A 13,367-nucleotide genomic window follows, 5' to 3' on the forward strand; every position below is an offset into this window, starting at 1 on the left:
ACTCCAGTGAATAAAGGCCCAGTCGATCCAATCACTCCTCATATGTCAGTCCAGCCATCCCGGGAATCAGTCTGGTGAACCATCACTGCACTCCCTCAATAGCAAGAACGTCCTTCCTCAGATTAGGAGACCAAAACTGAACATAATATTCCAGGTGAGGCCTCACCAAGGCCCTGTACAACTGCAGTAAAACCTCCCTGCTCCTATACTCAAATCCCCTAGCTATGAAGACCAACATACCATTTGCCTTCTTCACCACCTGCTATACCTGCATGCCAACTTTCAATGACTGATGTACCATGACACCAGGTCTCGTTGTACCTCCCCTTTTCCTAATCTGCCGCCATTCAGATAATATTCTGCCTTCGTATTTTTGCCACCAAAGTGGATAACCTCACATTTATCCACATTATGCTGCATCTGCCATGCATTTGCCCACTCACTAACCTGTCCAAGTCACCCTGCAGCCTCTTAGCATCCTCCTCACAGCTCACACTATCAACCAGCTTAGTGTCATCTGCAAACTTGGAGATATTACACTCAATTCCTTCATTCAAATCATTCATGTATATTTTAAATAGCTGGGGTCCCAGCACTGAGCCCTGCGGCACCTCACTAGTCACTGCCTGCCATTCTGAAAAGGTCCCGTTTATCCCGACTCTCTGCTTGCTGTCTGCCAACCAGTTCTCTATCCACGTCAGTACATTCCCCCCAATACCATGTGCTTTAATTTTGCACGCTGATCTCTTGTGCGGAATCTTGTCAAAAGCCTTTTGAAAGTCCAAATACATAACATCCACTGCTTCTTCCTTGTCCACTCTACTAGTTACATCCTCAAAAAATTCCAGAAGATTTGTCAAGCATGATTTCCCTTTCATAAATCCATGCTGACTTGGACCGATCCTATCACTGCTTTCCAAATGTGCTGTTATTTCATCTTTAATAATTGATTCCAACATTTTCCCCACTACTGATGTCAAGCTAACCGGTTTATAATTACCCGTTTTTTCTCTCCCTCATTTCTTAAAAAGTGGTGTTACATTAGCTACCCTCCAGTCCATAGGAACTGATCCAGAGTCGATAGCCTGTTGGAAAATGATCACTAATGCATCCACTATTTGTAGGGCCAGTCACTGTTTGGGAGATGATAAAGATGAACAGAACATTATGCACATAATTAATTCTATTTGAGGTTAGAGATTAGATACAATGTTGAGACAATATAGGAGGACTTGCACATTGCATGGCACTCAGGTCACACTGTGATTTTGATGCCAGAGTCTGGACATTTTAGTCCAAGTCCCAGATACAATCCAAAAGTCAGCCTCATCTTCAGTTCTTTGTTTGGTTATTCTTATTGCAGAAATTTGGACTTAAATATTCACATGTCATTGATTGTTCATGTGGTGCATTCTAGTTACTGCCTCCTGCACTTGAAAGAACTGAAATTGTTTCCAAAATAAGACACGATGGGCCGAATGGCCTCCTTTTGTGTTGTAATTTCTCTATGATTCTATGACCATTATACAGCTGTGTGGGAGAGAAATCCTTGGTATGGAATTAAAGGAAATATGTCCTCAGGTGATTTTCCTGTTCAGTACATTGTAAATGCTGTTTGGAAATAGAGATTGAAGAAGACTTCGCCTCCAGAAGGTAACATTCAGTCAAAGAGCAAGAAACAGTTCTAGTGAGAAAATGACAACAAAGACAAAAAGGTGTGTGAGGGTGTAGAAGCTGTTGTCTATACTACTCCGCCTGGTGCATTTAACAGTGACTGGTGCAATAGTGAACTACTGTCTATCCTACTCGACCTGGTGCATTTAAAAAGTGGCTGGTGCAATAGTAACTCTCTTATAATCCGAATGAGTTCATCAGTAATTCCTTTGTTTCATGGAATATCTATCCCAGTAGCACTTTTTGAAATGTAATGTCTTCTTCTTACCCCTTCTAGCCTGGTGCTATTCCACAGGCAGCTGCAACCCTCCGGTATTTTTGAGCCTAGCCAGTAGGTATCAGTAGGCTGTTTTAGTAGGGGCGGGGTGGGTACGGGCAGGGGGATAGAGATTTCCTTTGTTCACTATTTGTATGGAAACAGGAAATATGTGTATAAGGGATGCATTTCAGATTTCAGTACAAATAGAAAAACAGAATGAATATTTGGCCCAGGAGAGGGAGCACAGACTGGTGTCTCCTCTGCACAGTCTGAGGATGCTGAAGCTACAAGTGACTTCTGCTCTTTGATGCCCTGAATCACTCAGTACAATCCAGAGATTTGCAGTCAGTATGGCTCAGGGCCATGCTACTTGGTGTATTTACCTTTGGGAAGGCCTCCACTATTTAATTATTGATCTGCATCTCCGAGTGTTACATATCCAGGAGCAACCTTTGAAGAACAAATAGAAAATAGCATAACTCGTACACCTTTCAAATTTTATCTAATGTTCCAAGAGCTGCATCCGGGTCTGCAGCTACGATTGGAATCAAGCTATTTTTTAAGTATGTATGCCCTCGAAATTGCATTGCACCTGAATCGGGGCACGATCTTGGTGCAGCGCACGTGCCTGCTGTAGCCAGTGGCAAGACCACGGAAAATTGGTCCACCAACTCATTTGTTTATTAACAGTGAGATGCAGTCACTCCTGCTCCCCCTGGCTCCAAGGTAAGGTAAGTAAAAAAGTTTCAATTTATCTTTTGGGAGGCAGCCTCCAGCAGTCCCTTTAAGGAACATTGGCTAGGTTGCTGTGTGCCTGAGAGTACTGATCACAGCATGCACGGTGTCTTTACCAATATGGCGGGTGGCGCACTTCCAGTGCAGAATGTGTGTGTGCACGCCATGTGCCATATTGGATGCTTAGGTGCCCGTTTTACACCCGTAAAACAGGCACAGTGCCAGCAATTTTCTAGGCCATACATTTTATATACATACACTAGTGCTGGACGGAATATATTCCCAGGTTATCTGATCCATCTACTTTCTTCTCCTCTCAGAGGTTCTGTATGGCATGTGCTACCACTGCTCTGTATACTGCTCATACAGGCCTCTGCTTGCCTGCCCAGTCTTCTACAGCATAGTACTCTTGTGTGCTGGCCTCCAGCATTCTTCGGATAACCTCCAGTGTAGACTAATGGGCAAGTGTCACAGGGTACGCTGCATACCATACCATACTCTGGCATCGTTGGGCTGGATCTTTGATTCAAATATCTGCAGTTCGCAAAGTTTACATGGGAGAGTAGTTCATCTCCATGCCAGCCTCCCTGAGGCTATGGGTAACTTATTCGCAATCAGTGCTTTTTTTTTAATGTGGCGGTAATTATTCATTTTATTGACCATACCCGAGTATTTCAGAAAAAAAAACATGATGTTCATGGATTAATTTAGATTCTACCAGGTGCCATGAGCCCAGTGAATAAGCAGAGGTCCCAGTCCCTCTTTCAGTTATTCAAAACTGTCAACTTATACACACTTGGAAACATTATGAATTATGGGTTTCTCATGCTCATAGGACTTCTGTAAATGGTATAAACAGATGAGGCATACACTAGTGATACAATGTGACAGATACATTTTTTGTTATGCATGGATCAAAATTCACTGCATATAACTATTTCGTTGTGTGCTGACTGCCATCCATATCCGAGTGAAATGGGACCCTCTGGAGGCTGCCATTTTGTATACGATATATTTTAAAATCACACTTTGTGATAGGAAAGTACTGTAAACCTGTGCTTTTGTGACAAAGTAATTGAATGTTCTTTGCAAATATTACATTGATCTCTGAACCATATTTTCTGAACCGAATCCGGGAACACACAGGGTGGGAGCACAGCAAAGTAGCCAAGATGGATAATGTAGGTTGTACAGTGTAGCGATGCAAATTAGTTTAGCAGCCTAGATTTTAACAGTTGCCCATATATACTACAAATACAAAGCAAACATAAATAACATTGCCGCGGATGTGACATCACGTTATTGAAGTGCATTCAGACACCTGATCCCGTCCCATCCCCAGTGACTGAGGTCACGTCTGAGCCCCGTCCCCACTAGTGACTGAGGTCACACCGAGGTCATACCTGAGCCACGCCCCCACCCCCAGTGACAGGGGTCACACCTGAACCCCGCCCCCACCAGTGACTGAGGTCACACCTGAGCCCTACCCACAGTGACTGTCACACCTGAGCCCCGCCCCCAGTGACTGAGGTCACACCTGAGCCCCTCCCCCAGTGACTGAGGTCACACCGGAGCCCTGCTCCCAGAGACTGAGGTCACACCTGAGCCCCGCCCCCTGTGACTGAGGTCACTCCTGAGCCCCACCCCCAGAGGTCACACCTGAGCCCCGCCCCATCAGTGACTGAGCTCACACCTGAGCCACGCCCTCATCCCCACCCACAGTGACTGAGGTCACACCTGAGCCCCGCCGCCAGTGACTGATGTCACACCTGAGCCCCGCCCCCAGTGACTGAGGTCACACCTGAGCCCTGCCCCCGCCCCCAGTGATTGATGTCATACCTAAGCCCCGTCCCGAGTGCCTGAGGTCGCACCTGAGCCCCGCCCCCGCCAGTGACTGAGGTCACTCCTGAGCCCCGCCCCCAGTGACTGAGGTCACATCTGAGCCCCGCCCCGAGTGTCACTCCTGAGCCCCATCCCCCACAGTGTCTAGGATTAGCCCACCCACTCCTTCCCCTGGTGGCTGTAGCACATGCGCAGAAATTCCGCCCAGTCGCACATGCGCAAATTGTTGTTTAATTTAGATTTAGAGTCGCAATCTGACAGCTCAGGGGGGCACACTCACTGCCCAGGGGTACACTTTGGGAACGAGTTCCGTGAACTGGGGACTCTTCTGGGGATGTTGTTTCCCCGGGGGCACAGTAACTCATCCAGGGACAGTCCCCGGAAAATGGGGACGTATGGTCATCCTAACTTAAAAGGAGAAAGTTAAGTGGGGGGAAGGGGGAGTAGTTAGCAAAATATTAATGTCAAATGCATCGAGTTAACAGTAGGTTATTCACTGCATTCACTTCAGTGAACTACACCCACTGCAGTGAGGGGGGTCATTGGCATTCTGGTGCGGAGGTGAAGGGTTATGGCAAAGGCATTACCTCATTCTACTTCAGCAGTACCTTTTAGAAGCAATCATGTAGAAAGTTAACAAATAGTCTAACTCTTCAAAAATAAGTCTTATTCGAAAGACTGCCACATACTGGCGGAGTTATTGGTTTACCTCAGAAATGTATGCTTGCATTGCAGACATTAATAATTTGCACTTAATCCTGGTTTTCAGTGACGAGATGATGAACGTGTCCCATTCAGCAACATAAAATTAGTTGCAAAACAATTAAAGTATTCACTCTGGTTAAATGAGGCATAAAATGTATTCCACTCCTACGATATTCCTTGAATAGATCATAAAATAGGCCATATAGAAATTAAAAGATTTTGTGGCGCGGATAAACAGAAAGGAAACGCTCGGGGGAAAGGACGCCTCTTTTTATTTTGTGATGTGCTGTAAAATCTTCGCGAGCCTAGCAATGATGTGTCACTTTAAGACGGCTCTGCGGCTGGGCTGATAAGCGTGGGTCGTGTTGTGACAGACTTCTCTCTTCCCCCTCTGGCAAGCAAAGGATTGACTGACTGACTGAGACAAACCATGTGGGGTGCGAGAAGCAGATTTCTGATTGTCCTGCTCCTCTCGACTGCATTCACGGTCGACCTGCTCTTCAACATCTTGCCAAAGTTACACCAGCGTTCCGTCCGAACCCGCTGCCCGTGCGAGGAGTTCCCCAACAGGAGCGCCGCTCTGCGCGCCAACCCCGCGAACCGCAGCGGGGCTCCGGCGGACTCCGGGCGCTGGTCGCTCAGCCCAACTCTCTCCAAACTCCGCAAACTCCTCTCGCACCCGCTGTACCGAGTGCAGTCCCCGTCCCGGGGGCGCGGGGATCACCTCTTGAAACAAGACGATGCTGTGAAATATTACAATTACAAAGCTAAACGGGCGAATAGGTAAGTTGTCGGGAAAACGTCTTTATACCGGAATTATTATTAACTGTTCCGTCTGAGGATCATGAGAAACTATAGGTGGAGGGAAGTGAAGTTCAGTTACTCCGCGACACCGTCAGTTGTGTTTCTAATCAGTAAATGTTTCAGTTCTGTTACTGTGTTTCTATTGAGAATGTAAACTGTTATGATTTCAGCGATCTCTGTTTTAATAGTGTCTCTATTCACGAAGTGTAATGATACCCAGTGTCTTTGTGATCTTATGTAGTTCAATAACATGGAAATAATTGTGCACTGAAGGAAAATAGGTCTGTCTGGTCCATTGATGTAATTCCCCCGCTCCCATCCAGTGAGCTTTGCTAACATCTCACCACCCCATGTGCTGCACACACGGGTATAGATAGAGACTGAAAGTAGTTTCAATCATCCCTTGCTCCCAGTGTGTGTGTATAAGAAGCCCTGACTTCGCCGTCTATTGCACAACTAACTTTTAGATGGCCAAGTTGCCGGAATGCTGCGGCAACAGGCTCCTTGTGTTGAGTCAGTGGGGATCCTTTTGGGTTTCTGGATGTTGATCCGAAACTGCCTATCATTCTCTAATTACATCCCGGTAGAGTAGTGCTGTGCCCATGGACTGAGCTCATTGCTGATGTTAACTGAGCGACCCCTTTGGCTGCTATTGCAGCTTCAAATGGCCAGGGTGGGACATGGAGTGAAGCCAGAATTCCCTGTGTTAGGTGAGAGATACTTTTACAACTGGTCTGCCCTGGGTAACTCATAAATACATCAGCCAAGAGGCCAGAGGGAAGCCTGGTGTTTTACTAGCAAGCAGAAGGCTGCAATGATCAACCAGTCTCAATCAATGCAGAGTGAGTGATAATTGGAAAGTGGGGGGAGGGGGGGATGTATACACCGTTCTTGTAGGGAACTTATCTAATTCGCCAATTTTTCAACACACTTGTCCGAACTCAAAAAAAATTGAATAGATATTCCTGAAGCTTGTAGAGGCGGAAACCCGCAACCTCTACCACCCAGAAGGACAAGGGCAGCAGGCGCAGGGGAACACCGCCACTTGGCAAGTTCCCCTCCAAGTCGCACACCATCCTGACTTGGAAATATATCACCATTCCTTCATAGTCGCTGGGTCAAAATCCTGGAACTCCCTCCCTAACAGTACTATGAGAGTACCTTCACCACACGAGCTGCAGCAGTTCAAGAAGGCAGCTCACCACCACCTTCTCATGGGCAATTAGGGATGGGCAATAAATGCTGGCCTTGCCAGCAATGTGCACATCCCATGAACTAATTTAAAAAAATGATTAATGTCACTCATTATTTTCCCAAATATGACTGGCCTTAATGGTATCAAATTTAAAGAAAAGGCAAACAATGTTGTGAAGATTAGTGATAGGCTAGAAGATTGGGAAAATTTTAGAAACCAACAAAGGACGACTAAAAAAATAAAGAGGGAGAAAATAGATTATGACAGTAAACTTGCAAGAAATATAAAAACAGACAGTAAGAGCTTCTACAGGTATATAAAAAGGAAGAGAGTAGCTAAAGTAAATGTTGGCCCCTTAGAGGATGAGACTGGGGAATTAATAGTGGGAAACAAGGAAATGGCAGAGACTTTGAACAAATATTTTGTATCTGTCTTCACGGTAGAAGACACTAAAAGCATCCCAATAACAATAGAACATCAGGGGACAAAAGGGAGGGAGAAAATTAAAACAATCATTATCACTAGAGAGAAAGTACTAGGCTAAGGGCTGACAAGACTCCTGGACCTGGTGACCTGCATCCTAGGATCTTAAAAGAAGTGGCTGCAGTGATAGTGGATGCATTGGTTGTAATCTTCCAAAATTCCCTGGATTCTGGAAAGGCCCCAGTGGATTGGAAAACCGCAAATGTAACTCACCCATTCAAGAAAGGAGGGAGACAGAAAGCAGGAAACTATAGTCCAGTTAGTCTAACATCTGTCATTGGGAAAATGCTGGAGTCCATTGTTAAGGAAGAAGTAGCAGGACATTTAGAAAATCATAATACAATAAAACAGAATCAACATGGATTTATGAAAGGGAAATCGCGTTTGACAAATTTATTAGAGTTCTTTGAGGATGTAATGAGCAGGGTGGATAAAGAGGAACCAGTAGATGTAGTGTATTTGGATTTCCAAAAGGCATTCGATAAGGTGCCACATAAAAGGTTACTACACAAGGTAAGGGCTCATGGTGTTGGGGGTAATATATTAGCATGGATAGAGAATTGGCTAACTAACAGAAAACAGAGATTTGGGATAAATGGGTCATTTAGAGGTTGGCAAACTAACAAGTGGGGTGCCACAGGGATCAGTACTGGGTCCTCAACTATTTACAATTTGTATTAATGACTTGGATGAAGAGACCGAGGGTATTGTAGCCAAATTTGCTGACAATAGGTGTAAAAGCAAGTGTAAGGAGGACACAAAGAGTCGGCAAAGGTATATAGATAGGTTGAGTGGGGAAAAAATTGGCAAGTGAAGTATAATGTGGGAAAATGTGAGGTTATCCACTTTGGTAGGAACAATAGACAATCAAAATATTATTTAAATGGAGAGAGAGTACAGAATGCTGCAGTACAGAGGGATCTGGGTGTTCTTGTACATTTAACACAAAACGTTAGCATGCAGGTACAGCAAGTAATTAGGAATGCAAAGGTATTGTTGGGGTTTATTGCACGGGGATGGAGTATAAAAGTAGGGAAGTCTTGCTACAACTGTTCAGGGCGTTGGTGAGACCACACCTAGAGTACTGTGTACAGTTTTGGTCTCCTTACTTAAGGAGGGATATACTTGCTCTGGAGGCAGCTCAGAGAAAGTTCACTAAGTTGATTCGTGGGATGAAGAAAATTATGAGGAAATGTTGAGCAAGTTGAGCCTATACTCATTGGAGTTTAAAAGAATGAGAGCTGGATGTTTCCCTTCGTGGGGGAATCTAGAACTAGGGGTCATAATTTCAGAATAAGGGGCCACCCATTTAAGATGGAGATAGGAATTTCTTCTCTCAGAGGGTCGTGATTTTTTGGAATTCTCTACCTCAGAGAGCTGTGGAAGCTGAGTCATTGAATATATTCAAGGCTGAGATAGACAGATTCTTGAACTATAGGGGAGTCAAGTGTTATGGGGAACAGGCAGGAAAGTGGAGTTGAGGCCAAGATCAGATCAGCCATAATCTTATTGAATGGTGGAGCAGGCTTGAGGGGCCATATAGCCTACTCCTGCTCCTATTTCTTATGCTCTTATGTTTATTTTGTGCCTATCCAGTCAGTTATCTAGTAAGTTCAAATGCTTTCTGCACAATGTACTTTTAGAACTTGCTAAACCAGTTTGAAGCACAAAAAGTTATGCAATACCGTTGGAAGTGATCCACAAGTGTATTCCACTACTGCTTCACTCCCCAGTTCACTGAAAAACACAGTTTAACACCATTTCCAAAATTTGTATTGAGACACCCGCCAGATTGTGTATGATGATTTCAATAGGCTCTCAGCAGTCAATAACTGACAATCAGCTCCATCTTGGGTTAGAGTGCAGGGGTCAGATTTCGTATTTGTTAGGAAAGTTCCTGCTGCAGGTTTCAGCACACGTGCCCGAGAATTGCGTCAGGCTTCATTTCACCGGCCCGACATTCCGCTTGCACACGACATAATTTCTTGGGAGCCTTTAACATTGTGGAACAGTTTAATTTACAAATGCCGTCTCATGCAAATGAGATCATATGGCATTTCATGGTGCCAGTGCTTCATTTGCACAGTGCGTTCATTCTGTCCATATACGTGGGTGTTAGAGACAACCATGATATCCCTTTTCAGCCAATACTTTTTTTTAAAAAGGGGGAATTGTTTGAATTTGGATTGCTACATCCAGAATTGTCCAAATGGTTATAGCATTCACCGATCATCTATCTCTGACTTTTTTGGAGATGAAGATTATTGTATGAATGAATGCCAGGAAGGCCCTATTGCCTGACCCACCATTACCCACAAAATCTACGGCCCAGGCACAGTTACCTAGTTCTGCCAGAAGAGAGCTGCCTTCACAGGCTAAGATTCACCAGGGAGGTAGTGACAGAGTTGGACCATCTACTCCAGACAGCTTCAAGGCCTGCACTTCTAATTGCAGTCAACATGACAGCCGTTAATCAGAAGTGTACAGATCTATGAACCAAATCACTGATATTATGTTCACCTGGGCAAAGACCTGTATCAATGTTCACAGGGGGACAGAAACAGCCTTCGAATTCTGCCACATCTCTGGATGAAGCCCAGGTTGTTACTGATGGCACTCATTAGCCATCCAGACTCCTAAGCACAATGCCATGGCCAGGAGCGGATTAACCACGGGGCTGATGGGGCTGCAGCCCCAGGCCCACCAAAGAACATAGGCCCACCAAATAAATGTAGGGAAAAAAATATAAGGCCTCCCAAATAGGCTTAATAGAATAGACAATGAGAGGAAAACCAAGAACGAAGAAAATATCGTTTATTGGCCTAACATATACATACCTGTTTTTGCAGAGTACCTATATACACTAGTGTACCTATATACAGAACAGAATATGTACTATCCTGCTTTATTTCACATGTTATTGAGAGAAATTTGCATATATGTATAGGAATGTAGTATTGCAATGTTACCAGAACCAGAATATATACCTACTTGATGCAGAATATATGCTTTCATTGTTGAATATGCTGGCCTATGTTTTCATACTCAGGATCAGAATCAGACATAAAGTAATGAACATGAACAAACATAACTATCGGCCTATTTGGATCAGTTTGCCCCAGGCCTATCAGGCCCTTAATCCGGCCCTGGCCATGGCATACATGAACTGTAAGAACTTCTGCTCTATCAATGTCCATATGGGTCAGTCTCCAGCAGCACTGTATGATGCAGGTCAATGCCCTCTCCCCAGGCAGCAGTCACTGTTAATTTACTTTAAGGCAATCTTTTATGCCTGAGTTATTTGAAGGAAAAGGTAGACTTGAAGAATGGCTCCTAGAAGACAAAGGCTGTCCTCTGCAGCCTTGGCTAATGACATGTACATGTGGGTTCAGAAAGTAAATAAAACAGTGACCATGTATCCACTTGTGTGTTAGCCTTGCCTCTAAGTTAACAAGTCACAGGTCAAGCCCCATTCCAGATACTTGAGCACATAATCTATACTGATACTTCAGTCCAGGGTCTGTTGCACTGTCAGAGATGCCGTCTTTTGAATGAGACAATAAATCAAGACGCTGTCTGCTCTCTCAAGTGTACTTTAATTATCCCATGGCACTATTTGAAGAAGAACAAGGAAGCTCTGCTAGTGACCTGGCCAACAAATAAAAGTACTATTTGGTCATTATCTAATTTATGGGACTGTGCTGTATGCCAATTGGCTGCTGCATTTCCCTAAACTGCAGCAGTGTCTACACTTCAAAAGTTCTTAATTGGTTGTGAGTGCTTTGGGACATTCTGAGGACATGAAAAGAGCTATAATGTTGCAAGTTGTTTCTGCTTCTTTTTCTACTGCCTAGGACTATTATAGAACACATTTTCCCATCTTGAAACAGCACTTCAGATAATTAGACAAGTCAGGGAGGTATTCCACTGCAGCAGTTTCCAATGTCATTGTTGCCTGCTGAATGTTTAGTGATTTTGCCATTTCAAACTGTGGAGGAGAGGCCCATCTGCAGGCAACACTGGAGGAAAACACAACAACAACTTGTATTTATATAGCGCCTTTAACATAGTGAAACATCCCAAGGTGCTTCCCAGGAATATGATGCAGACAATAACCCCGAGTGTAAAGTCCTTACTCTACAGCATGAAACCACACGAGGTACATTCCAGGGACAAGGCCACTCTGTGACCATAACTCTTTATTACAGGACTCCAGAAGTGATGACCCTGCGGGGGACCTCCCTTTATATACCTGTATGATCGGGTAAGGAGTGTCTCCCACAAGTTCACCCCCTGTGGTCAAGGTGTGCATCTGAGTTGAGTGTGTACAGTAATACAGTGGTGTTACATTGTAGTTACAAACATGACATCAACTTCCCCCCCCGCCCCCCACCCCAAAGTCTTACTGGGATCATAGGTTCAGTCTTTCAGGTGGTCTATGCTCCCTCGTGGAGCGCCGCAGTTGGGGCTCTGGTTGTTGGACACTGATGTGAGTGTCTGTCACCTGTGGTGATTCCGGCCTGTCCGGGCTGACCTCAGGGACTGTACATTCTTCCGATTGCCCTTGTTGCACATTCACTGGCGGTGGTGTGAGCTCCATCTCATGGTCTTCTTCAGGTTCCTCAGTGTCGATGCTAAACCTTTTTTTACTTGGTCCAGATGCTTACGGCATATCTGGCCATTGTTGAGTTTTACCACGATGATCCTATTCCCCTCTTTGCCAATTACAGTAGCCTCAAGCCATTTGGGCCCCATGGCGTGAATGAGGACGAATATAGGATCATTTATTTTTATACATCTCCGCTTTGAATTTCGGTCATGGTACTCGTTTTGTGAATTGCGCTTGCCCTCAACTATGTCGGTCAGGACTGGGTGGATGAGGGACAACCGAGTTTTGAATGTCCGTTTCATGAGTAGCTCTGCGGGTGGGACCCCCATGAGCGAGTGTGGGCGTGATCTATAGGCCAGCAGGAGGCGCAATAGGCGGCATTGTAGGGAGGGTCCTTGAATCCTGAGCATACCTTGCTTAATGATTTGGACTGCCCGTTCCACCTGGCCATTGGAGGCCGGCTTGAACGGCACAGTCCTGACGTGGTTGATGCCATTGCCCGACATAAACTCCCGGAATTCATAGCTCATGAAACACGGACCATTGTCACTAACCAGGATGTCCGGCAGGCCATGGGTTGCAAAGATCGCATGTAGGCTTTCCACGGTGGTGGATGACGTGCATGAATTCAGGATGATGCACTCGCTCCATTTCGAGTATGCATCTACTACAATGAGGAACATCTTACCCATGAACGGGCCCGCGTAGTCAACGTGAATGCGTGACCATGGCTTGGTGGGCCAGGGCCACGGACTGAGCGGGGCCGCCCTGGGGGCATTACCCAGCTGGGCACAGGTCGTGCACCTGTGAACACAGTGTTCCAGGTCTGAATCAATTCCAGGCCACCAAAGGTGTGACCGGGCAATGGCCTTCATCATCACAATGCCTGGGTGCTCGCTGTAGAGTTCCCTGATGAATGCCTCCCTGCCCTTCTGGGGCATGACTACCCCATAATAGGCAGTCGGCTTGGATGGAGAGCTCATCCATCCGTCTGTGGAACAGTTTGACCTCCTCAGGGCATGCTCCGTGTGCGGGCGCCCAATCCCCAGTCAGGACACATT

At 45.4% G+C, this 13,367-nt stretch overlaps 1 protein-coding gene across 1 annotated transcript in view; it reads left to right on the forward strand.

Moving 5' to 3' along the window:
• Positions 1-5,645: 5,645 nt before the first annotated feature.
• The window catches only part of fam20a (FAM20A golgi associated secretory pathway pseudokinase), a 56,298-nt gene continuing 48,576 nt past the window's right edge, over positions 5,646-13,367 (forward strand). The window contains exon 1 of the mRNA XM_070858212.1: positions 5,646-5,998. Within this exon, the coding sequence (XP_070714313.1) occupies positions 5,646-5,998 (353 nt within the window). The remainder of the gene's footprint in view (positions 5,999-13,367) is intronic.

The sequence above is a fragment of the Pristiophorus japonicus genome, chromosome 16 (assembly GCF_044704955.1).
Source record: "Pristiophorus japonicus isolate sPriJap1 chromosome 16, sPriJap1.hap1, whole genome shotgun sequence".
In the NCBI taxonomy this organism is placed as follows: Eukaryota; Metazoa; Chordata; class Chondrichthyes; family Pristiophoridae; genus Pristiophorus; species Pristiophorus japonicus.